At 44.2% G+C, this 24,549-nt stretch overlaps 1 protein-coding gene across 1 annotated transcript in view; it reads left to right on the plus strand.

The window, feature by feature from the left end:
* The window catches only part of LOC132405242 (uncharacterized), a 156,870-nt gene that overhangs the window by 20,732 nt on the left and 111,589 nt on the right, over nucleotides 1–24,549 (plus strand). Inside the window, 1 exon segment of the mRNA XM_059989926.1 lies at nucleotides 17,337–17,418. Coding sequence (XP_059845909.1) covers nucleotides 17,337–17,418 — 82 coding nt within the window.

A 24,549-nucleotide genomic window follows, 5' to 3' on the forward strand; every position in this document is an offset into this window, starting at 1 on the left:
CAGTTTTCTGGATAGGTATCTTTTGGATAGGGGAATCAAGTGAAAAGGGGACAAGGCAGGAACCGGGTATTGATAGTAGATGATCAGCCATGATCTCAGAATGGGGGTGCAGGTTGAAGGGCCGAATTGTCTACTTCTGCGCCTGTTGTCTATTGTGTATTGTATCTCCTGCAACGGAAGGACGTTTCACAGCGTTGATCAGAGTAATTGATGTAAACGACTGAGCAAACGATATAAACGCCACATTGGTTTGAAGAGCAATTATGAAAAATGCTCCACGGTGAATGTCATTGAACATCTTTGATCGGAGAAAACGGATAGTTTCCTTGTGAAATTTCAAAGAATAGCCTGTTTTCACTGAGAAACTGGTCGGAAATCTACTTTGAAATACTGTAAGTACTGGTGAACCGTTGTACAGTGAAACAGTCGCTTAATATAAAAGTTTCAGTGTAATATAAAGAACAAAGGAAACTGGAAACAAAGGTCCATAATTCATTGCACGTGGCGTCACGGGTTGATAGGATCGAAAAGGAACCTTTCCGATCATTGGCCTTCATAAATCAAAGTATTTAGTGCAGGAAATAGGGTGGTGCGTTGAATTTGTATGAGGCATTGGAGAGGTCTAGTTTGGAGTAGTCTGTGCAGTTTAGCTTCATATCTACAGGAAAGATTTAAATAAGATTGACAGTCTACAGGGGAAATTGACGAGAATCTTACGGGATGTGGAGGACGTAAGTCATATAGTGAATAGCTTAGCACTTTATTCCTTGGAGTGTCGAAGATTGAAAGGAGATTTGATAGAGGTATACATTACTATGGAGGGTACAGATAACATAAATGTAACCAGGCATTTCCCACTGAGATTTGGTGGGACTACACACAGAAGTCTTGGGTTAAGGGTGAATGATGAAAGGTTTAAGGAGAACATGAGAGGAAAATTCTTTCTCAGTGGGCAGTGAGAGTGTGGAACGAGCTGCCAGCGGAAATGCTGTATGCGAGTTTGATTTCAAAGTTTAAGAGAAGATTGCAGATGGCATGGGTCTGGAGGGCGATGGTATTGGCGCAGCTCGATATGAGTAAGCAATTTAAATGGCTTGGCACCAACTAGATAGGTCGAAGCATCTGTTGCTTTGCTATAACTTTCAATGCCTCCATGGCTCTATATTTTGAAGCATAAGATTTAGGCAAATGTAACCATCAGATTGTAACGCAAGCAGGAGAATCTTGAGATGCGGGTAATCGATAACAACACCCTCAAAATGCTGGAGGAACTCAACATCCCAAGTAGCACCTGGAGAAAAGCGAAACGAGTCGACGTTTCGTCCGAGACCCTTTGTCAGAAATGATCCATCGATACTACCTGGCCTACTGAGTTCCTCCAGCATTTTGTGTGCGTTCCATCAGATAGTATTTTCAGACATGAATGATAACGATCAACAGTTTGATGCATCGTCTTATAATATATATTTGCTGGAGAATGACCCTACTAGCTGTTAAATTTCGCAGTCAAACATAATATCGTGATGTGAACCAGAATTCTTATGTTCGTTACTCATTTGTAGAGCATCATACCCCAAATTTTACATGAACTCATCACTAACTCGGTGAACAGCAGCTTTTACACCTTGCGCTATTTTAACCACAAGAACTTCAAAAGCATCCAGGTCCACGTTCAGGCATGTGACGCTTGAGTACGTTCGTTGAGTAACACCCTGGATCAAAATGATAACGTTCCTGTAATTGCCTCATCTTAAGCACAGAGTTCATAGGCAGCTGGGGAAATGCATCCACAAACCCCGAGTACGAACACGGGTTAACAAGGTCATTGTGACTGATGCGGTTTCTGGTCAGAATAAACGGCTGTCCTATCAAATGCCCAAAGCTATCGATCGCAGTTTGTTTAACATTGGGGAAAAATTCTGGCGAAATAAGAATGGCGCAATATTCTGATACTGCATTGAGAACTTTCTTGATCCTGGTTAAGGACAACGGTCAACCAAGCCTCTCTGGTACGATAACAATGAGTGTAACATGCGCTTTCTGGAAAACATCATTGAATAAACAATTGAGGCTAATCTTAACATTTCAAGATCTAAACAGAAACAGTATCTAATTATAATTCTTGGTTTCACTTCTGCACAGTTTCTTTTGAGTATTCTTCCACTAATTGGCTGTCAATGAAAGTACAACAAAAATATCCTTCAAGACTGTGATTGTTCTAATTCTGGTGTAGATTTAAGCTATGAGTTCAAAAGAAGAACCCAAAAGGACCAATCTTTACACTATCCTGGGTCTCGTCCGCGTGCCACAAGCACTTGATTACTCAGTGTGCCGATCTCCAGAACTAATGAAGAGTGTTTTTTCTCTGTCTTCAGCTTTGCAGTGAACTAACATCTGATAGCAACTGCTAGATTACCAGGAACAAACGGCAACATAACTGACTCATTGACGAACATATGTGATGTACATCTATCAATGTATTTCATTAAGAAGGATGTTTTGGATAAACATTTCGTTTCTGTGCGTGTTTATTTGTAATTGAGGAGATGAATCGTATCAATGGCTGTTACGTATCCCGTAACGGGTTAAAAGAACCAGCAGAAATGGAACTGAACTGGAGTCTGGTTTTGCTATAAACAAAACATTATCTATTAGTATCTACGGAATGTAGCAATATAAAACCAGCTAAATCAAATAGGTTAGCAGAGTTTATGCATATATAAAGTATGTAAAACCCCAAACTTCTTCAAGCTTAGGAGGTAAATGATACAGTCTTACGTTGGTATAAGAATGAAGTCGGTTCAGTTCGTGGTATTGAGTTGAGTCGAAGTGCAGAGAGAGAGAGAGAAGGGGGTGATCTGCTTTCCAAGTAAACCGATGCCGTCGATCTTTCCGTTGTCCTCCGGTCCTGTTAAAGTCACCGACTGTGACGACACAAAAGGGGAGCATCTTCACGCGGTAAAGCTATCAACCCAGGCAAGAGTTAAACACACCGATAGCTTTCCACCGGTCATCCCTTTTCCACACTGCGAGCAAAACCCACCCTTTCGTGGGTCACTCAAAGCTCACCTAGTGTCTATTTCGTCTGTATTTCTGTCTGTGTCTTCCGTGTGACTGTGTGTCTGTCTGAAAAGCCAGCTGACCTCGTATGTGTCCCGAACATGCTGTACACCAACTGTCCATTACATATCTCCGTCCTTCCGTCACGAGCTGCTCGGTGCTCTCTCACAGACCAACTTCCTCGTCACCCTGCCTCCTTTTGGGAAAAAATGATCAAGGAGCAAAATTTTTGTCCAACTATAGATTATACAGCTTGAAGCAATACATGTGTAATTATCAGTTAACATAGAAAAAGCGTATACAATTTTTAACTTAACATCTGGACAGTCTGCTATAATGTTGACAGTACCTTTTACTTGTCTTATTTCCATATTATATTCTTGAAAGATCAGACTCCAGATTAGTAACCTAGTATTCTTATCCATTTTACTCAGAAACACTAATGGATTATGGTCAGTGTAAACCACAAGTGGTTTTTGTGCAGGACATATATACACATCAAAGTGTTGCAAGGCCAAAATGAGTGATAGCAATTTCTTTTCAACAGTGGAGTAATTTCTATGGTGCTCATTTAATTTCGTTGAGAAATAAGGTACAGGATGTTCAATGTCATCATCACCCTTTTGGAGCTATACTGCCCCAGTAGCTTCGTCACTAGCGTCTACCGATATAAAAAATGGTTTAGTAAAATCATGTGCTTTGAGCACAAGTTGATAAGACAGAATGGTTTTCAAACGTTCAAATGCTTCCTGGCATAGGTCACTCCATACAAATCTTTTACTTCCCTAGTAGTCTTGTTAGGGGGAGAGCGATATCCAAGAAGTTTTCACAAAACTTACGGTAATACTCAATCGTTCCTAAAAACCTTCTTAAAGTGCTCTTGCCCGTTGGAACGGGAACGTCCGTGATAGCCTGAACCTTGGCCTGCACATGAGCCAGTTGGCCCTGACTCACTACATAGTCAAGGCAAGTAACAGTGGCGTGGCCAAGTTCACTTTTAGAGAGGTTAACAGTAAGAGTGAGTTTGGGTAGCCTGTCAAACAGCTTCTCTACTGCCGAAATATGCTCTTCCCACATGTCGATGTATACAACCAAATCATCAATATAAGCCCCTGAATTTTCTAAACCACGAATGACAGAATTAATCATTCTTTGAAATGTCCCTGAAGCATTTTTCATTCCAAAGGGTAAAACATTATACTCGTACAGTCCCGATGGTGCTACAAACGCAGAGATTTCTCTAGCCCTTTCTGTCAAGGGAGCACACCAGTATCCTTTTTTTTTTAAAGGGGCAATTTTTTGGTAAGGTATTTAGCATTTCACACTTTAACAATACATCATCCACTCTCGGGATAGGATAAGCATTTGTCATGGTCACTGCATTAACTTTCCTGTAATCAGTACAGAATCTCATGCCACCATCCGGCTTAGGCACAAGAACGCAAGGCGTCGCCCAGTCTGAGGTAGATGGCCGAATGATACCATTTGCCAACATGTATCCAATTTCTTGTTCAGACATTTTATTTTTTTCTAAGTTCATTCTGTAAGGATGCTACTTAATCGGGTCAACTTGATCTACAATTACGTCATGCACAGCAGCTGTGCTCTGTTTGGGAACGTCAGGGAATAAATCCTCATACTTGCTAAATAATCCCTTCAATTGATTTTGCATGTCAGGCTCCAAATGATGGATTATACTGTCAATGTTTTCCAATCAAATCTTTATCGTATCATTCAGAGTAGGCGAGATGTAAATTTGGACAGTGGAATGTGGCTGCTGCAAGATGTGGGAAGTTAAGGAAATTCACAGTATCGTTGAAGACAACATCTTTGGGAAGTGCATTTGGTGAAGCAAACTTTTAGTATGCTGGCCTTTATAAATCAGAGCATTGAGTATAGGAGTTGGGATGTAATGGTAAAATTGTACAAGGCATTGGTAAAGCCGAATTTGGAGTATTGTGTACAGTTCTGGTCACCGAATTATAGGAAATATGTCAACAAAATAGAGTGAGTACAGTGAAGATTTACTAGAATGTTACCTGGGTTTCTGCACCTAAGTTCCAGGAAAGGTTGAACAAGTTAGGTCTTTATTCTTTTGAGCATAGAAGGTTGAGGGGGGACTTGATAGGGGTATTTAAAATAATGAGGGGGATAGATAGAATTGACGTGGATAGGCTTTTGTCTATTGAGAGTAGAGGAGATTCAAACAAGAGGACATGAGTTGAGAGTTAGGGGGCAAAAGTTTAAGGGTAACACGAGGGGGAAATTCATTACTCAGACAGTGGTAGCTGTGTGGAACGAGCTTCCAATAGAAGTGATAGAGGCAGGTTCGGTATTGTCATTTAAAGTAAAATTGGATAGTTATATGGACAGGAAAGGAATGGTGTGTTATGGGCTGAGTGCAGGGCGGTGGGTCTAGGTGAGATTAAGCGTTCGGCCCGGACTAGAAGGGCTGATATGGCCTGTTTCCTTGCTGTAATTGTTATTTGGTTATATGGTTCATTGCATCTCCTGGGAAACAAGGTCAAGGAACTGGAGGAGGATTTGAAAGTACTCAGGATCATTCGGATGCTGAGAGCATCATTCATGAAACAAATAATTATGTGCTCACGCCTAAGTTAAGCAGAGCAGGCGGATTGTGCCCTGGGCAATGACTCCCGCTAACGTGCATATTATCAACATTTGTATACTGATGAGTGGGTTGATACTTCATGGGCAAGCAGCAGTGGTCAGCCCTTTGGCTAAGTTGTTTGCCTCTAAGGCAAAGAGGAAATGGAGCAGTCAGATAGAACCAGTATATTACGATACTCGATAGTGTCGGGGGTGGGGGGGGGGGGACAAAATACTGTAACTGTAGCCGAGATACTGGGATGATGTTTTTCTTCCTTGCTGCCAGGGTCCGCTTACGTTTTCTCTCAGCATTTGCAAACAATTTTCGAGGGTGATATGGTGAACAGCAAAAGGTCGTCGTCTATCCTTTTAGAAAAAAAAACTCATAGGTAGAATAAGGTATGAGGTTCTGCCGAATAAATATGGACGGTTATGTAAGAAATTAAAGGCAGCACTACGATGGCAGACATATCCGTATTAATCTCGGTGTAACATGCAAATAGGTTAAAAATAGAAATTTACACCTAATTTATTTGTGGTCCATTAGCTGCTGTGCGTTAGGGTGGAGAAAGAAGTTATTTGGTTGACTTGGTAGGGATATGGTTCTAAACTGGAACAGGTCTATTTTCTGGAGTAATTAGGAAGGATCTAGCAAGGTCAATTGGGTGAAGTTATTTGAAGGAAATGCCAGATGGAATTACTTTTAGAATTTGACATCAACATATCAGATGAGCATATACTTATTAGCATGAATGGAAAACGTGGTACGTTTAGACAACCGTAGCTCATGAGAAAGGTTGATCTTTGGTAAAGAGAAAGTAGGAAACATGTATTAAGATTGGGATGCTTGGGATGACTGAATACGCTGATGACTAAAAAAAGATAAATAATACCCTTCACGTGGAAATCAGGAGGGCAACAAGAGCATATTAGATGGATCCAGGGAATCAGGTTAGGAAAAGTCCTAAGAAGCTTGAAAGATATATAAAGAGTAAAGGTGCAGCTAGGGAAAAGTAGGCATGTGGGATAGTTTATGTCTCGAGCTACAGGAGATGGTTCGGACTTTTAACGTATATTCCTTCTCCAGGTTTACTTAAGACAAAGTGTTAACACAATAGATTCTGCATAAGATGGAAATCTTGAGCAACGAACACAAAATTCTGGACGAAATTAGAAGGTCGGGCTGATGAAGTGTCTGTATGCGTAAAGTTTACTATTCATTTCGTTTTACAGATGATGCTTGTCCTGCAGCGTTCCTCCGGCATTTTGTGTGTGATAATAAGAGTTATTCTGGTTGCTCAGAAGTTAAGGGAAACTTATCGAAATGTTCTGGACACTATTCATAATGCAAGGGCGATATAGGAAAAGGGGGATAAGGAGAGACGTTTTTACGCAGACAGACGGTTGTTAGTAAAAAGAGTTAACTGCCAGAGGAAGCGGGGGTTGAGGCAAAATGCTGAGCACTTGGATACTTGGATATGTAAAGAGATACTTGCCGGGGGTTAGGGGTAGTGATGGAAATGGACCGGAAACAACAAATTGGGAATAGCCATGTGGGTACTGTTATTGACATGGACTTGTTGGACCGGTAGACTTGTATCAGTGCCAATTAAAGTATGACTTCATGACTCATTTTTGGAATACATCCGGAAAATTCACTTGGAGATTCATTTGCAGTAGTTCTCAACATATTGCAATTCTGTGTAATGGAATCGATTTGTCGAGTACCTCCGCTGCATGCTCCAAAAGCGGATTTTTCCCGGTAACCAACCGTTTTAAACCTTATTCCCATGCTCATTCTAATATTGCCTCCTCTTTTGCCAAGGTGAGGCCACTCTAAAGATGGGGAAAGAACACCTCATATTCCATCGACATAGGCTCCAACCAGATAGCATAAAGACCGATTTCTCAAACTTCTGGTAATTTATTCTCATCTCCTTCTACCCTCTTCTTCTATTACCTACTCCGGACTCTTACCTCTTCTTCTCATCTACCTATCAGCTCCCCCGATACCCTTCCTTCTTCGCCTTCTCCCATGGGCCACTGGCCACACCTATCAGATTCATTCCTCTCCAGCCCTTTAGTTTTCCACATATCGTGCTTTACCTATCACCTTCTGGTTAGTCTCCCTTCCCCTCCGACAAACTCTGGCGTCTTCGCATTCCAGGCCTGAAGATGGGTCTCCTCCCATTGAACCATAGAACCACAGAAAACTACAGCAAAGTACAGACCCTGCATGTTGTGCGGACCCATATAATCCTTTAAAAAAGTGCTAAATTCACACTACCCCATAAACCTCCATTTTTCTTTCATCCATGTGCCTGTCCAAGAGGCACTTAAATGCCTCTAATGTTTTAGCCTCCACCACTATCTCTGGCAAGTCATTCCAGGCACTCACAACCCTCTGTGTAAAAAACTTAACCCTGATGTTTCCCCTAAACTTCCCTTCCTTTATTTTTGTTCATATGCCCTCTGGTGTTTGCAATTGGTGCCCTGGGAAACAATTACTGACTATCCACCCCATCTATGCCTCTCATAATCGTTTAGACCTCTATCAAGTCCCCTCTCATTCTTCTACGCTCCAAAGAGAAAAGTCCGAGCTCTCATAGCCTTGCTTCATATGACTTGTTCTCCAAACCAGGCAAGATCCTGGTAAATCTCCTCTGCACCATCTCTATAGCTTCCACATCCTTCCTATAGTGAGGCGACCAGAATTGAACACAATACTCTAAGTGCGGTCTCACCAGAGATTTGTAGAGTTGCAACATGACGTCCCTACTCTAGAACTCAATCCCCCTGTTAATGAAGCCTAGCATCCCATAGGCCTTCTTAACTACCCTATCAAACTGCGCAACGACATTGAGGGAGGTATGGATTTGAACCACAAGTTCCCTTTGTTCATCCACACTCTTAAGTAACTGACCATTAATCCTGTACTCAGTCTTCTGGTTTGTCCTTCCAAAATGCATCACCTCACACTTATCTGGATTGAACTCCATCTGACATTTCTCTGCCCAACTATGCAGCCTGTCTATACCCTCTTGTAACTTCGACAACCTACAGCTCCATCTACAACTCCTCCAATCCTGGTGTCATCCGCAAAGTTACTCACCCATCCTTCGCCTCTATATCCAGGTCATTTATAAAAATCAGAAATAGCAGGGGTCCCAGGACAGATCCCTGCGGCACTCCACTAGTCTACGACCTCCAGACAGAATACTTTCCTACCACAACTACTTACTGCTTTCTTCCTTTAAGCCATATTTTATTCAAACAGCCAAAGTTCCTCTTATCCAATGCCTCACGACTTTTTGGATGAGTCTCTTATGAGGGACTTTGTCAAATGCTTTGCTAAAGTCCATGTAGACCACATCAACTGCCCTAGCCTCATCAATTTATTTTGTTACCTCTTCAAAAAACTCAATCAGGCTCATGAGGCACGACCTTCCCTTCACAAGTTATGTTGACCATCCATGAGTAGACTATACTTCTCCAAATGCTCGTAGATCCTATCCTTAAGAATCCTTTCTAGTCGTCTTCATACCACCGACGTAAGAATCACCGGTCTATAGTTCCCAGGTTTCTCCCTATTGCCTTTTTTAAACAAGGCGACTACATTTGCTATTCTCCAGTCCTCAGGCACTTTCCCTGCAGCCAAAGAGGACTCAAAGATCATAGCTAATGCTCCTGCAATCTCCTTTCTCAATTCCCACAACAACCTAGGGTATCATATGCGGCCCTCGGGATTTAGTAATCTTAATGATTTTAAGAAGATCCAGCGCTCCTTCCTCCTTAATCTCCACATTGTCCAGCACACAGGTCCGCTTTACTTTGACCTCGTCCTGATTAATGTCCTTTTCACTTGTGAATACTGAAGCAAAGTATTAATTTAGGACCTCCACAACCTCATCCGCTTCGAGGCGCATGTTGCCCTTTTTATAATTTAACGGTCCCACCTTCGTTCTCGTCATCCTCCTATTCTTCATATACGCATAGGACGCCTTGGGATTCTCCTTAATCATCCCTGCCAAGGCCTTCACATGCCCCCTTCAAGCACTCCTAAGTCATTTCTTTAGCTCCTTCCTGGCTACCCTAAATTTCTTATATGCCCCTCCTACTTCGTGCTTCTTCTGTTTAACATATGCTTCCTTTTAATTCCTGACGAGTTGCCTCGCATTTTTCGTCAGCCACGGTTCCCTTTTCCTATCATTTTTTCCTTGCCTCAGTGGGACAAACCTATCCTGAACCCAGCTCAAGTGTTCCCTAAACTTCTCCCACATTACTTTTGTGCTTTCCCCTTTGAACATCTGTTTCCAATTTACTCTCGCTAGTTCCTGCCTCGTCCCTTCCAAGTTAGTCCTTCCTTCCTCAGTTAAGCACATTACCATTTCGTCTGACTTTATCCCTTTCCATAGCTATGGTAAAGCTAAGGGAGTTGTGGTCACTCTCACCAAAATGACCCCCACCAAGAGGTCTGTGACCTGATCAGGTTCATTATCTAGAACTAGATGCGGTACAGCCTCTCCTCTCGTCCGCCGGTCTACATACTGTGCCAGGAATCTTTCTTGAACACACCTGACAAATTCAGCTCCATCTATTCCCTCTTGCACTGAGGATGTGCCAGTAAATATGAGGGAAGTTGAAATCAGCCTTAACTATTACCCTGTATTTCCTGCACGATTCTAAAATCTGCCTGCTTATCTGCTCCTCGGTGTTCCGAGGGCAATTTGGGGGCCTATAGACTACTCCCAGCACAGTAATTGATCCCTTCCTATTTCTGACTTCCACCCAGACAGACTCCATGGACAATGCTTCTTCAGCGTCCTCACTTTCTACAGCCATGATACTATCCCTGACCAGCAATGCCATCCCACCCCCTTTTCTACCTCCCATCCTATTCCTTTTAAAACACCTGAACACCGGGACCTGCATCACCCAATCCTACTCCTCCTCCAACCAAGTTTCAGTAACGGCCACAACATCGTAGTTCCACTTACTAATCCATGCTCTAAGTTCATCTTCCATGTTCCTAGTAATCCTAACATTGAAATAGACACACTTCAACACCTTTAAATTGCTGCAATTATGTTCTGTCACTGCCTGTCCTTCCTCATCAACTCGGAACACTTAGCATCATGCCCTTATCTTGCTACCTTAACCCCTGCACTCATATTCTTATTCCTATCCCTCCTGCCGAACTAGTTTGCACCCTCCCCAACAACACTATCAAACGTGCCCGCCAGGATATTGGTCCCCCTGTGAATCAAGTGCAACCCGTCTTTTTGTTCAGGTCACACCCGCCCCAAAAGAGGTCCCAATGATCCAGAAATCTGAATCCCTGCCCCCTGCTCCAATCCCTCATCACGCATTTCTCCTCCACCTCATTCTATTCCTATTCTCACTGTCGCGTGGCACAGGCAGTAATCCCGAGATTACTACCTTTGAGGTCCTGCTTTTCAACTTCCTTCCTAACTCCCTGTACTCTTCTTTCAGGACCTCTACCCTTTTCCTACCTATGTCATTGGTACCAATATGTACCACGACCTCTGGTTGTTCTCCCTCCCACCGCAGGTTATCTTGGACGCGATCAGAAATATCCCGGCCCTGGGACCTGGGAGGCAAACTACCATCCGAGTTTCTTTCCTGCGTCCACAGTATCGCCTATCTGAACCCCTGACTATAGAGTTCCCTGTCACTACAGCCCTCCTCTTCCTTTCCCTACCCTTCTGAGCCATAGGTCCAGACTCGGTACCAGAGGCACGGCCACAGTCCCTTCCCGCAGGTAGGCTGTCACCCCAACAGTACTCAAACAGGAGTGCTTATTGTCAAGGGGTACAGCGACAGGGGTACTGTCTAATACCAGACTCTTCCCCCTCCCCCTCCTGACTGTGACCCACTTGTCAGTTTCCAGTGGCCGCAGAGTGACCAACTGTCTGTAACTCCTCTCTATCACTTCCTTACTCTCCCTGACCAGAAGAAGGTCATCAAGCTGCAGCTCCAGTTCCCTAATACGGTCCCTTAGGAGTTGGATCTCGATGAACAGGGTGCAGATGTGGCCGTCCGGGACGCCGGGAGACTCCAGGACCTCCCACATCTGACACCGACCACAGAAAACTGGCCTCACAGACATACTACCTCCTTTTGCAATCAACAACTCCCTCAGTTCGTCCCGTTACCGCCGAGGCCCGTAGAGCCAAAGCCCTTTCACTCTGCTGTCTCTCACTCCGGAGCCCGCTGGATATGGCTGCCTTCGTTTAAAACTGTTCGCGATCAACTTGCTGACGTAACGCGCCTGCGCAGTCTGGCCTCTGTCTTCACCGACAACTGAAAATGTCTTCCTGCTGGAAATCCTTAGGTGCTCTCCCGCCGCCTTCTTGTACCGAATCAAAATCTTGTCCCGAAACGTCTACTCTCCATTCAGTTCCATAGATGCTGCATGACGTGATGTTTATGTTGTGTGTGTTGCTCTGCATTAATCGTTGCTTATTTGCTATCTTTGTATGAAAGGTGTTAATAATTATGCGCTGAATCCCGAATTTGTGCTCAACTTTTTGTAACTGTATTTTGCGTAAAATGTCAAGCAACAAAATGTGCAAAGCTAAATAACTATAGATTGAAGCAAGGAGGTTTTTTTTTTTTGCGGTGACTGCAGTTTGAAATTTTAATTAATTATATGATAATGTTGACGATGCAAGTTGATATTTCACCTGCTGTTTTAATTTTCTGATCGGAAGTGTTCAAACCGTAAGTTTCATTCTTGGGGCTGGGTAATTGCTGTCTCAAATCTTAATCTGGTGAATCTCAAATCTATACCGCATTACTGAAGGTGGTCACATTCGAAGCTTTAAAAGCAAACTTAAATCCTTATAAGCAAGTTCGTGCATGTTACTGTAATTACAGTGCCTCTATGACAGTGATTATCGCGGAACCTTCCGTTTTACCAATTTTATATGGCTTTAGCTATTTTACGCATATGATACAGGAGTGGATAAACGCAGAATTCGAAAGCCGCGTAGAAAACGACTTCAAGCAGCCTCCAGCGTTTTTTTTTTGTGGAGATTTGTGGCAACAAGGAGCCTCCGCAGAAATGAATCGCGAACTAAATTAGCCTGGTACGCGTTCATGCTACCTTCTACTCGTATATTGCATTTACCCAGTTATTCATCGTGACGGCAGTGAGTAGGACATCTGGTGACATCTGCACAACTCGAAAAGTTCCTTTTGTGACAAACTTCAATGCTCTGCTCCAAGGGAACACAACCCTCCTGTAGTTTGGAGGTTTCTGTGCCTCAATAACCAGGAGCGCTACGTCGGCTGAAGTGAGGGCTTTATGTTTTGGCTCTTGGCTGGGTCACCCATGTTAAACAGATGGAAGGGTAAAGGAAAGAGTAAACGTAATCCACTGGTCCTCCAGTTTCGTGGTTTCAGCTCAGTGCTAACTACCCTGACCGATAAACCAAAATTGCTAATGCAACAATTAAGGATCCTTCTTCACCTGAGTGCCACAGTGTTCCTGAGGCTCCACCCGTGCTTGCATAATTGACAGTGCTGAAAACCGAGCTACTAACACAATGAAGGAAACCCAGAACATCGCCAGAGTTGGAGGACTGTTAGTGCTGCCCTGAACACCTGCGGCATTACGGGCAGTAGATAGATACTACTCTAAATAAATCAGAAGAACCGGTCATTGCACAGTCAAGCTCATGAAGCGACTTGCATCAAATGAAATTGGAAGTTAATGGGGATAGTGAAGCTGTTTAGAGAATAGAGAAGGGATTTCTTCTTTTGCGCTGACTATGCTATCAAGGCGTGAAGTTCGTTAACGGTCGTATAAACCTGCAGGATTTCTCAATTTACCTCGTGTCTCGAGGAATGAGTTTCAGTGAACATAAAATATTGAAACTCGAACAGCTATCAATTTTTTAAACACTTCTGGAAGCAATATGCACCACAAAGATTTCTTTCCCTACTCTTATGGCACTAAGTCGTTCCTTAGCCATTACACCGCGGCTGAAGATTGTCAAGTTACGTTGAGGATGACCTATTTGCTTTAGTATGTGTGAGAGTTTTGTGGTGGTGGGGGAAGCGGTACGCGCGCATATCTGTTTATAAATACTTAAGATATAAAGCATGTGTGAACATATATACACTCTGTAGCCAATTTATTAGGTACAATCTGCACCAAATAAAGTGGGCATTGACAGCAACTTCAAGATTACCTTTCAAGATTCAAGAATGCTTAAAATAAGTTCCCGTACACATGAGTAAAGGAGAAGGCAATAATTGTTACTCCGGATCCAATACAACATATAAAATCACACGAAAATAAAGAACACAATGATAAAATATATGTATAGAAAGTCAGAAAACGTACAGCACCATACAAGCCCTTCGACCAGCAAAGTTGTGCCAAAAATGTCCCTACCTTAGAAATTACTAGGGTTACACATAGCCCTCTATTTTTCTAAACTCCACGTACCTATCCAAAATTCTCTTCAAAGACCCTATTGTATCTGCCTCCACCACCGTTGGTTGCAGCCCATTCCACGCACTCACCACTCTCTGCGGTAAAAAAAAAACTACCATTGACATCTCCTCTGTACCTACTCCCAAGCACCATAAATATAAGCCCCCTTGTGGTAACCATTACAGCCCTAGAAAAAAGCCTCTGACTATCCACATGATCAATGCCTCGCATCACCTTATACAACTCTATCAGGTCACCTCTCATCCTCCGTCACTCCAAGGAGAAAAGACCAGGTTCACTCAACCTGCTTTCGTATGGCATGCTCCCCAATCCAGGCAACATCCTTGTAAATCTCGTTTGCACCCTTTTTATGGGTTCCACGTCCTTCCTGTAGTGAGGTTGGTTCCATTGATGTGTTGGACAGATTAGTCTGCTCGTTATGAAGCCTTCCTAGCCGAGGCAGTGCAGCTTCAGTGCCATGCGGTATGTTAGACTGCTCGTGGACATGTGATTCAGTAGGACAACACACTTCGTGATTAGACGTGTAGATGATCAACAGATGTTCTTTTCTACAGCAACTGATTTGGCTTGCGCAGATCAGGAATCAATAACATAGTTCAAAGACTCTATATTCTTAATTACATTATATGGACCTAGGAAACACGCCTGTAGGGGTTAGTCACAAAGGGAAATAAAACCAGGACCTTTTCACCAACCTGAAATACGTGTTTTCATGCTCGTTTATCATATCACTGCTTCATTTTGACTTGGGAGTCTTGTAGATTTCTTTTTGCAAGGTCGCATATCTTCGCAAGCCTCTCACGGAATTTTAAAAGATAGACAATCACATTGACATGCACTGTCGGGTTAGACCATTTCTCTCTAAGTAAGGTCAGAGGTCCACTGGGCCTATGACCGAAAACGAGCTCGAACGGGCTGAACCCCAACGACCCCTGAACCGTGTCCCTCACTGCGAACAGCAAGAGAGGCAACTTGTAGGCCAGGTTCAAAATTTCGTCCCGATAAACCTTCAGAACTACTACCTGGTGTGCAATCGCCCAATCCTCATCTGCTATCACAGTAGCCGGACTCCACTTTCTTATTAATACTCCATCTTTAATGCAGTATGCCAATGGTTCCTTTTTAATTCCCTCCTCAGAAAGAGTTGTCTCCTTCAAAGCCACGTTCATTATCTTTTCTCTGTTCCCTTAGAAATTCTTTCCTCGATAACGGTAAACCCGCCTCTTCTACCTTACTCTACTCAGCTTCGTTATCCTCTAACCCCTGCTGATACAGGGACTGTAGAAACGTCTCAGCTAAATCAAAGTTTGTCTCAGCTACATTAGGGTTTGTTTCAGCAGCCTTTTTCGCCATGCTTCTGGTTAATGCGCAGGCGGGATAAACTTCCGAATCTATGGGCGGGTCCTCAGCACTTACAGACTTACTCGTGAAATGGACTGTTGGAACACATCTCCTCCCCCCCCCCCCCCCCCCCCCCCCACCGGTCAGGTCATTCCCGAGTAAGACATCCACATTACGTATCGGGAGTGCAGAGCGCACCCCTATCGTGACTGGTTCGGACACGAAGACACATTTCAAAAAGATTTTAAGCAACGCTGCTGTCTCGGTCCTTTTTCTAACCCCTTCTATCACCACGTCACCAGTCTCTGTCTGAGCACTGAATTCCAACACACTGCTTAGAATTAAGGACTGAAAGGCCCCAGTGCCTCTCCAGATTCTCACTGGAACTGGGGTTGACCCCTTCTTCACAGATACTAACCCGGTCGAAAGAAATTTTTCACATCCTTCCAGAACTCGGCTTGACTCCTCCTCCTTTAGCGGCATTTTAGCCGGCTTAATACTGGCATTCGGGGTTGTCACCTTTCCTTTTCCTTTCTCTCTTTTGGAAGCAAAATCTTAGATGTTATGTGACCAGCATTCCCACAATTATAACACGTAAAAATGGGAATCTTCCTACCAGACTGGTTCTCATCCTCCTTACACGTTCCACTAGTCTCCGGCTTACTCTCTGACTTAACCGGCGGGCTCTCTCGACCATCCCTACTACCCCTCTGGTTTTAAGTCTCTGAACTTTTGTCTACCTGCTTAGACGTTACGCACTGCATCTTTCACTTTATCGTAACTCCTTGACTGTACAAAGGTCAGGGCAGAATACGCCCTATGAACCTTCCCTTTCAACACATATGGTAACATGATAGCCCACTTATCCCTCGGCCATTGTCGAGTCTGTGCCACCGTTTCAAATGTCTGCCTCAGTTGTAACAAATTGCGGTACTAACTCAATTTCCTGGCGGATATTAAACGGTATCACCGCTCCTTAAGCCTATTACCATTAACTCAATTTCTGCTGTATGTTTTTCCACACAACCAATTCAGATAACATAATTTACCCAAATCAATTCAACAGCCCCCCAATTTGTCGTTTAAAATCCCGGACTAAAGCCCCAATTTGTCACGTAATCCGTGACCGGGTTACCGAAACAGCAGAAATGGAATGCATGTTGGAGTTTGGTATTACTGTAACTAATAGTGTTTATTAGTAAACTAAGTAATATTAGTAACTATAAAAGGCAAATATATATAAAACAAGTTAGCAATGTTATATACAGAAGTGTGGAAATAGGAATCAAAATCAAGCTTTTTCAAAGTCTAGGGCTAAATGGATAGTCTTACGATGGTGAAGAGTTCAGTTCAGTTCAGTTTAGGTCGAGGTACTTCTGGTGCAACGTTGGAGAGATAGAGAGATAGAGAGAGAGAGAGAGAGAGAGAGAGCGAGAGAGAGAGAGAAAGAGAGAGAGAGAGAGAGAGAGAGAGAGAGAGAGAGAGAGAGAGAGAGAGAGAGAGAGAGAGAGAGAGAGAGAGAGAGAGAGAGAGAGAGAGAGAGAGGTGATGCCGTTGTCTTTGAACCTTCCTTTGTCTTCTTGTCCTGTTATGGTCACCAACTGTGAGACCCCGTACCAGGCACGAACTTTCTTCAGTGGTAGGCCTGTCACCCAGGCAAAGGTGGACACACACAGAAGCCCCATCGGTCAGCCTTCACACACTGTGAGCTTCCGATCGATTTCCCCGAATCAATCCTCCAATCTCCCACCTTCAAGTGGGTGCACAATGCTCTTTCAGTGTTCTGTGATGTGTCTGCTTGTGTCTCAGCAGACCTGCTTTTTATCATCACCTGTAGGGCCCCGGCCGTACATTACCTGGTACCACCTTGCTGTCTCAGCAAGAATCTTAAAAGCAGGCAAAAGTGTCCTTGAAGCAAGGTAAACAATTAGCGAAGAAGCCATAATACTAAATCATGTCTCTCTCTTTCATCTGCAGCAGGATGCCTCTCCCTATTCTTCTCTTTCTCTCTCCCTCTCTCGTTAGCAGCATAGTTCACAGGGGGGTGAATTCTGGACCCCATCTCAGCCTGGTTTACTCAACACAGAGCAAAATGGATATCCAACATATACAGGGAACTGAGCTATTGAATATGAGATATTTCATCGTGGAGAATAAAAGTAAAGCACGATCCTGAGAGTTTTGATGGAGTTTATCCATTTCCAAGCAGAGCAGCTGCTGGGCATCTTAAAATGAACAATGTTTGATAAACAAACACGAGGAAGTCTGCAGATGCTGGAAATTCAAGCAACACACACAAAATGCTGGTGGAACGCAGCAGGCCAGGCAAAATCTATAAGGAGAAGCATTGTCGACGTTTCGGGCCTAGACCCTTCGTCAGTCCTGGCCTGCTGCGTTCCACCAGCATTTTGAGTGTGAAGGTTTGATAAATATCAATACACTGACTGGCATACCCACGAAATCTGTGGAAAGCTAGACAAGATTTTGCTGGAGCCCTGCTGGAGCATTTTCGTTATGCATCCCCAGAGACGCAGCCTGGGGAATCTTAGACTTTTAAGCCTAATATTTGTGGAAGATATAATACTGGAGAAAGTTGATAGAGAATATACCCCTGAGGAGTAAGATACACGTGCATTAAAAAAAAACAGTTGTTGATTTGGAATATTCGTCCCAGCTTTGAGAGTGTGTATTCTGTTTCAGAACTTTATTTGAGGTCTTTAGAAATAAAGGAAGCATGATGGCTGTTGAGGGCTGGGTGGTAGTGCTGGTCAATATACACTTCATTGGGGCCACTGGGACCTTTGATAAAGTTATGCATGTTTCACTGCCAAGGAATGTTAGGCTGGATGAGATAAAGAAGAGCTAGCTAATTGGACGGGACACAAACACACACACACACACACACACACACACACACACACACACACACACACACACACACACATACACACAGACTGCTAAATGATTTCAGTGAATCACGCAGCATCCATAGAGGCTGACGCTTATCTAAATAGTTGATGTTTCAGGCCGACATCTTACATTGTGACAAGGAAGGAGTGGAAACCGGAATACAGACAGCTTCATGGTGGTAAGTAGATTGTATTCGGAAGTGGAGGTTCATGATAGGTGATGCGTCTCCAGGGTTAATGCAAGGTACATTGCAGATTGTCCTTTATATCAATGTCTTGTTAGAAAACGTACGAGGTGCGTTAGTAAGTCAGTCGAGGACGCCAACGCATGCAATGTCTTAAATAACTATCTTTATACAGCGGGCGCAGGTGGAACGGGCGACGGAGTACAAGGAAAAGGATGTAGGAAGGCTTTGGATTAACGGCGCTTCGGTGATAAAGGGTCGAGGCGAGGTACGTTAACTGTGTAGATTGCAGACGGAACGTATGTGTGACTGGCCGGTTTTCTGTGCTTGGTGTGATATGTGGAAGGGCCTGGAGACTCCCAGCCCCCGGAATGGCCACCCCTGCATCAGGTGCGTCGAACTGCAGCTCCTTAGGAACGAAGTTAGGGAACTGGAGATGCAGGTCGATGATCTTCGTCTAGACAGGGAGAGTCAGGAGGGGATAGTGAGGAACTATAGACAGGTAGTTACTCCGGGGCCTGGGGAAGCAGATAAGCGGGTAAAAGTCAGGCGAGCGAAGGGCAAGAGGCAGATGCTGGAGAGTATCCCAATAGCTGCTCGTTTAACAATAAGTACTCCTATTGAGTACTGTTAGTGGAGATGGCCTACCTGGGAGTTGGCCTACAGTTGTCGTGACTCTGGTACAAAGTTTGGCTCTATGGCTCAGAAGGGTAAGGTAATGATGAAGAAGGCAGCAGTGATAGAGGATTCTGTCGTTAGGGAGTCAGATAGGCGACTCTCTGGACGCTGAAAGGAAACGTGGATGGTAGTTTGCCACCTAGGTGCCAGAATCCGGGATGTTTCTGATCGCGTCCACAATATCTTGAAGTGGGAAGGAGAACAGCCAGAGGTTGTGGTACATATTGGTATCAAAGACATATATAGGAAAAGGGAGGAGGTCGTGAAAACAAACTAGAAGGAGTTAGTAATGAAGGAGAGAAGCAGGATCTCAAAGATAGAAATCTTGGGATTAGTAAACACAAAATACACTGCAGATACTGTGGTCAAATCAACACGTACAGAAGCTGGATGAACTCAACATGTCGGGCAGCATCCGTTGAAACGAGCAGTCAACGTTTCGGGCCGATACCCTTCGTCAGGACTGAAGAAGCAGGGGGCAGGGGCCCTATAAAGAGGGTGGGGGAGGGCGGAAGGTGCCAGGTGAAAAACCAATCAGGGGAAAGTACAAGGGGTGGGGGAGGGGAAGCAGGAAGGGGATAGGCTGGACAGATGAAGAAGGAGTGTAAGGGGAAAGCACTATGGGTAGCAGAAGGAGGCAGAATCATGAGAGAAGTGATAGGCAGCTAGAAGAGGAGGCAGAATGATAGTGGGATGGTGGTAGGGAGGCGGAGGGTATTACCGAAAGTTGGAGAATTTGATGTTCATACCAAGGGGCTGAAGACTACCCAGAAGGTATATGAGGTGTTGCTCCTCCAACCTGAGTTTTGCCCCAATATAGCAGTAGAGGAGGCCATGTATGGACATACCCGAATGGGAATGTGAGGCAGAGTTGAAGTTGGTGGCATCAGAGAGGTCCTGTCTGTTGTGGCGCACGGAGTGGAGGTGCTCGACGAAGCGGAACCCCAATCTGCGTCGGGTCTCGCCGATGTAGAAGAAGCCGCACCCGGAGCTTCGGATGCAATAGGTTGCCCAAACAGACTCATAATTGAAGTGTTGCCTCACCAGGAGGGACTGTTTGGGGCCCTGAATGGTGGTAAGAGAGGAGGTGTAGGGACAGTCCTTCCAGACGAGGCAACACTTCACTTGTGAGTCCGTTGGGGTAATCTATTGAATCCGATGCTCCCGTTGCGGCCTCCACTACATCAGCGAGACCGGACGCAGATTGGTTGCCACCCACTTCAATTCTGCTTCACATTGCCATTCGGAAATGTCCATACATGGCCTCATCTACTGCCATGATGAGCCCATACTCAGTTTGGAGGAGCAACACCTCATATACCTTCTGGTTTGTCTCCAGCCCCTTAGAATGGACATTGAATTATTCAACTTCCGATAATTCCTTCCCTCTCCCTTCCACCATCCCACTTTCACTCTGCCTCCTCCTGCAGCTGCCTATCTCCTCTCTTACGATTCTGTCTTCTTCTACTACCCATAGTGCTTTCCCCTTATATTCCTTCTTCACCTCTCCTGCCTATTACCTCCCTCTCCCTCCCCTCATCCAGTGATCTTTCCTTTGATTGGCTTTTCACCTGGCTCCTTCCACCCTCGCCACACCTTCTTTATAGTGCCCCTGACCCTTCTTCTTCAGTCCAGACGAAGGGTATCGACCCGAAACGTTGACTGTTCATTTCAACGAATGCTGTCCGACCTGCTGAGTTCATCCAGCTTTTGTACGTGTAATCTTGGGATTACCGTCTGTACCACGTGACAGTGAGGATAGGAATAGAATGAGGTGGAGGATAAATGCGTGGCTGAAGGATTTGAGCAGGGAGCAGGGTTTCAGATTTATGGATTATTACGACCTCTTTTGGGGCAGGTGTGACTTGTAGAATAAGGACTGAGGGACAAATGTCCTGGCGGGGATGTTTGCTAAGGCAATTTGGAAAGGTTTAAACTAGAATTCTGGGGAGAGGGTGGTGGGAATCGAACTGAAGAGCCTGGGGAAGAGCAGGACGGCTCACAAATAAGAGAGAGTTTGAAGGCAATGCGAAAGGGAGGATAGGCAGGTGATAGCGAAAATAAGCGCACAGATCAAAGGTTTGTGATGTGTCTGTTTTAATCCAAGGAATGTTATGAACAAAGCGGATGAGCTTAGAGCATGGATCAGCACTTGGATCTATGATGTTGTGGCCATTACAGAGACTTGCATGGTGCAGGGGCAGGAGTGGCTATACCAAGTTCCAGGCTTCAGATGTGACAGGGAGGGAGGCAAAAGAGGTGAGGATTGGCTCTGTTCGTCAGGGATAGTGCCACGGCTGCCGAAATGGAGGAAGTCATGGAAGAGTTGTGTACGGAGTCTCTCTGTGGAGAAATTAGGAATAAGAAGGGATCAATAACTCTACTGGATGTTTTTTTAGACAACCCAATAGTAATAGTGACATCTAGGAGCATTTAGGGAGACGGGGGAGACAAATTCTGGAAAGGTGTAATAATAACAGGGTTGTCATGGTGGGAAATTTTATTTTCCCAAATATTAATTGGCATGTCCCTAGAGTGAGGGTTTAGATGGGGTTGAGTTTGTTAGGTGTGCTGAAGAAGGTTTCTTGGCACAATATGTAGATAAGCCTACAAGAATAGAGGCTGCACTTGATCTGGTATTGGGAAATGAATCTGGTCAGGTGTCAGGTCCGTCAGTGGGAGAGAATTATGGAAATAGTGATCACAATTCTATCGCCTTGACCATAGCATTGGAGAGGGATAGGAACAGACAAGTTGGAAAACGTAAGGGGATATATGAGCAATCAGCCGGGAAATATGGAGTAAGGGAAAATATGAGGTGATCAGGCAGGAACTATGAAGTATGATTTGGAAACAACTGTTCTCAGAGAAACGTACGGAAGTAATGCGGCAAATGTTCAAGGCAGATGTGCATTGGTTTTTGCATAGGTACGTTCCAATGAGACAGGGAAAAGATGCTAGGGAAGCGGAACTGTAGAGAACCAAGTCTGTTGTAAATCTAGCCAAAAAGAATAGAAGAGCTTACGAAAGGTTCTAAAAACTGGGTAATGATAGAGATCTAGAAGGTTATATTGCCAGCAGGGTGGAACTTAATAATGAAGTTAGAAGAGTCAGACGGGGCGATGACAAGCCCTTGGCGAACTGGATTAAGGAATGCCGCAAGGCATTCTACAAGCATGTGAAGAGAAAGAGATAAGACATGACAGAATAACATCAATCAAGTCTAACCGTGGAGGAGTGTCTGTGGAACTTTCAGGAGATAGCAGGGGTAATTAATGGATGCTTTGCTTCCGTATTCACTACTGAAAAAAAAAAATCTTGGCTGTTGTAGGAATGATTTGCAGCGGACTGAAAAGCTTGAGCATTTAGATATTAAGGAAAGGGAAGTGCTGGAGATCTTTGAAATCATCAATTTGGATAAGTCACCGGGACCGGACAGGACGTACACCGTGCTACCGTGGGAAGCGAGGGAAGAGATTGCTGAACCTATGGCAATGCTCTTTGCATCAACAATAAGGACAGGAGAGGTTCCCGAGGTTTGGAAGTTTGTGGATGTTGTCCGTTATTCAAGAAAGGAAGTAGAGATATGCCAGGAAATTATAGACCAGTGAGTGTTACTTCAGTGGTTGGTAAGTTGTTGGAGAAGATGCAGAGAGGCAGGATTTACGAACATTTGGAGAGGCATAATATGATTAGGAATAGTGAGCATAGCTTTGTCAAAGGCAGGTCATGCATTACGAGCCTCATTGAATTTTTTGAGGATGTGACTGAACGCACTTATGAAGTTAGAACCACAGATGTCAGGCATATGAATTTCGGCATAGCCTTTGATACCCCATCCAAGGCTTATAGAGAAAGTCAGGAGGCATGGGATTCAAGGGGATATTGCTTTGTTGATCCAGAACTGGCTTGCCCACAGAAGGCAAAGTGTGTTTGTAGACAGGTCATATTCTACAGGGAAGCCGGTGTGCCAGTGGTGTGCACCAGGAATCTGTTTTGGGACCCCTACTCTTCGCGATTTTCATAAATGACCTGGATGATAAAGTGAAGGGATTGGTTAGTAAATTTACTGATGACATAAACGTTGGGTGTGTTGTGGATAGCGTGGAGGACTGTCAGAGGATATAGCGGGACATTGATAGGATATAAAACTGGGCTGAGAAGTGGCAGATGGAGTTCAAACCATATAAGTGTGAGGTGGGTCAATTTGATAGGTCAAAAATGCATTCGTTTTAAGACTCTTGGCCGTGTGGAGGATCAGAGGGATCTTGGGGTCCGAGTCTATAGGGCACTCAATGCTATACGCAGGTTGACTCTGGTTAAGAAGGCATACGGTGCATTGGCCTTCATCAACTGTGGAATGAATTTAGAAGCCGACAGGCAATGTTGCAGCTGTATAGGACTCTGGTCAGACCGCATTTGGAGTACTGTGCTCAATTCTGGTCGCCACACTACAGGAAGGAAATGGAAACTATAGATAGGGTGCATGGATATTTACAAGGATTTTGCCTGGAATGGGGAGCATGCCTTATGAGAATAGGCTGAGAAAACTCGGTCTTTTCTCCTTGCAGCGACGAGGAATAAGAGGCGACCTGATAGAGGTGTACAACGTAATGAGTGGCCTTGATCGTGTGGATAGTCAGAGGATTTGCCGCGGGGTGAAGTGGTTAGTACGAGAGGGCATCGTTTTAAGGTGCTTGGAAGTAGGAGTCAGGGGTAGGTTTTTTTTTTTGCGCAGAGAGTGGTGAGTGCATGTAATGAGCCTTCGGCGTCGGTGGTAGAGTTCGATACGATAGGGTCTTTTAAAAGGCACCTGGATATGTACATGGAGCTTACGAAATAGACGGCTATCGAAACGCCTAGGTAGTTCTAAGGTAAGAACATGTTCGGCATAGCCTTGTGGGCCGAAGGGCCCGAATTACGCTGTAGGTTTTCTGTATTTCTATCTTTCAATGTTTCTAACTATAGTGTGTTGTTGATCAGCTGGTCAAATGGGCCGAGAAAAGGCAAATTGAATTCATATTCATTTAAAATGCTTTAGTCGAGATTAATGATAGAAAAGAAAAGATGTTTTTTAAAAACATCAATATCGAAACATGGAGTGAAACGTTCCGTTTGCTTCATGATTTGCAATGTGCAGACGTGGCCAGGTTTCCAGAATGAACAGCATAATTTTTCAATGACTAATTTTTTATTGACTGAATTGTCTTCGTTACTTGCACCGTTCACATGATGAGTCTCCGTCTAAATGTGCAAAGTGCGATTTATAGTAATTTGT

The sequence above is a fragment of the Hypanus sabinus genome, chromosome 15 (assembly GCF_030144855.1).
Source record: "Hypanus sabinus isolate sHypSab1 chromosome 15, sHypSab1.hap1, whole genome shotgun sequence".
Taxonomy (NCBI): Eukaryota; Metazoa; Chordata; class Chondrichthyes; order Myliobatiformes; family Dasyatidae; genus Hypanus; species Hypanus sabinus.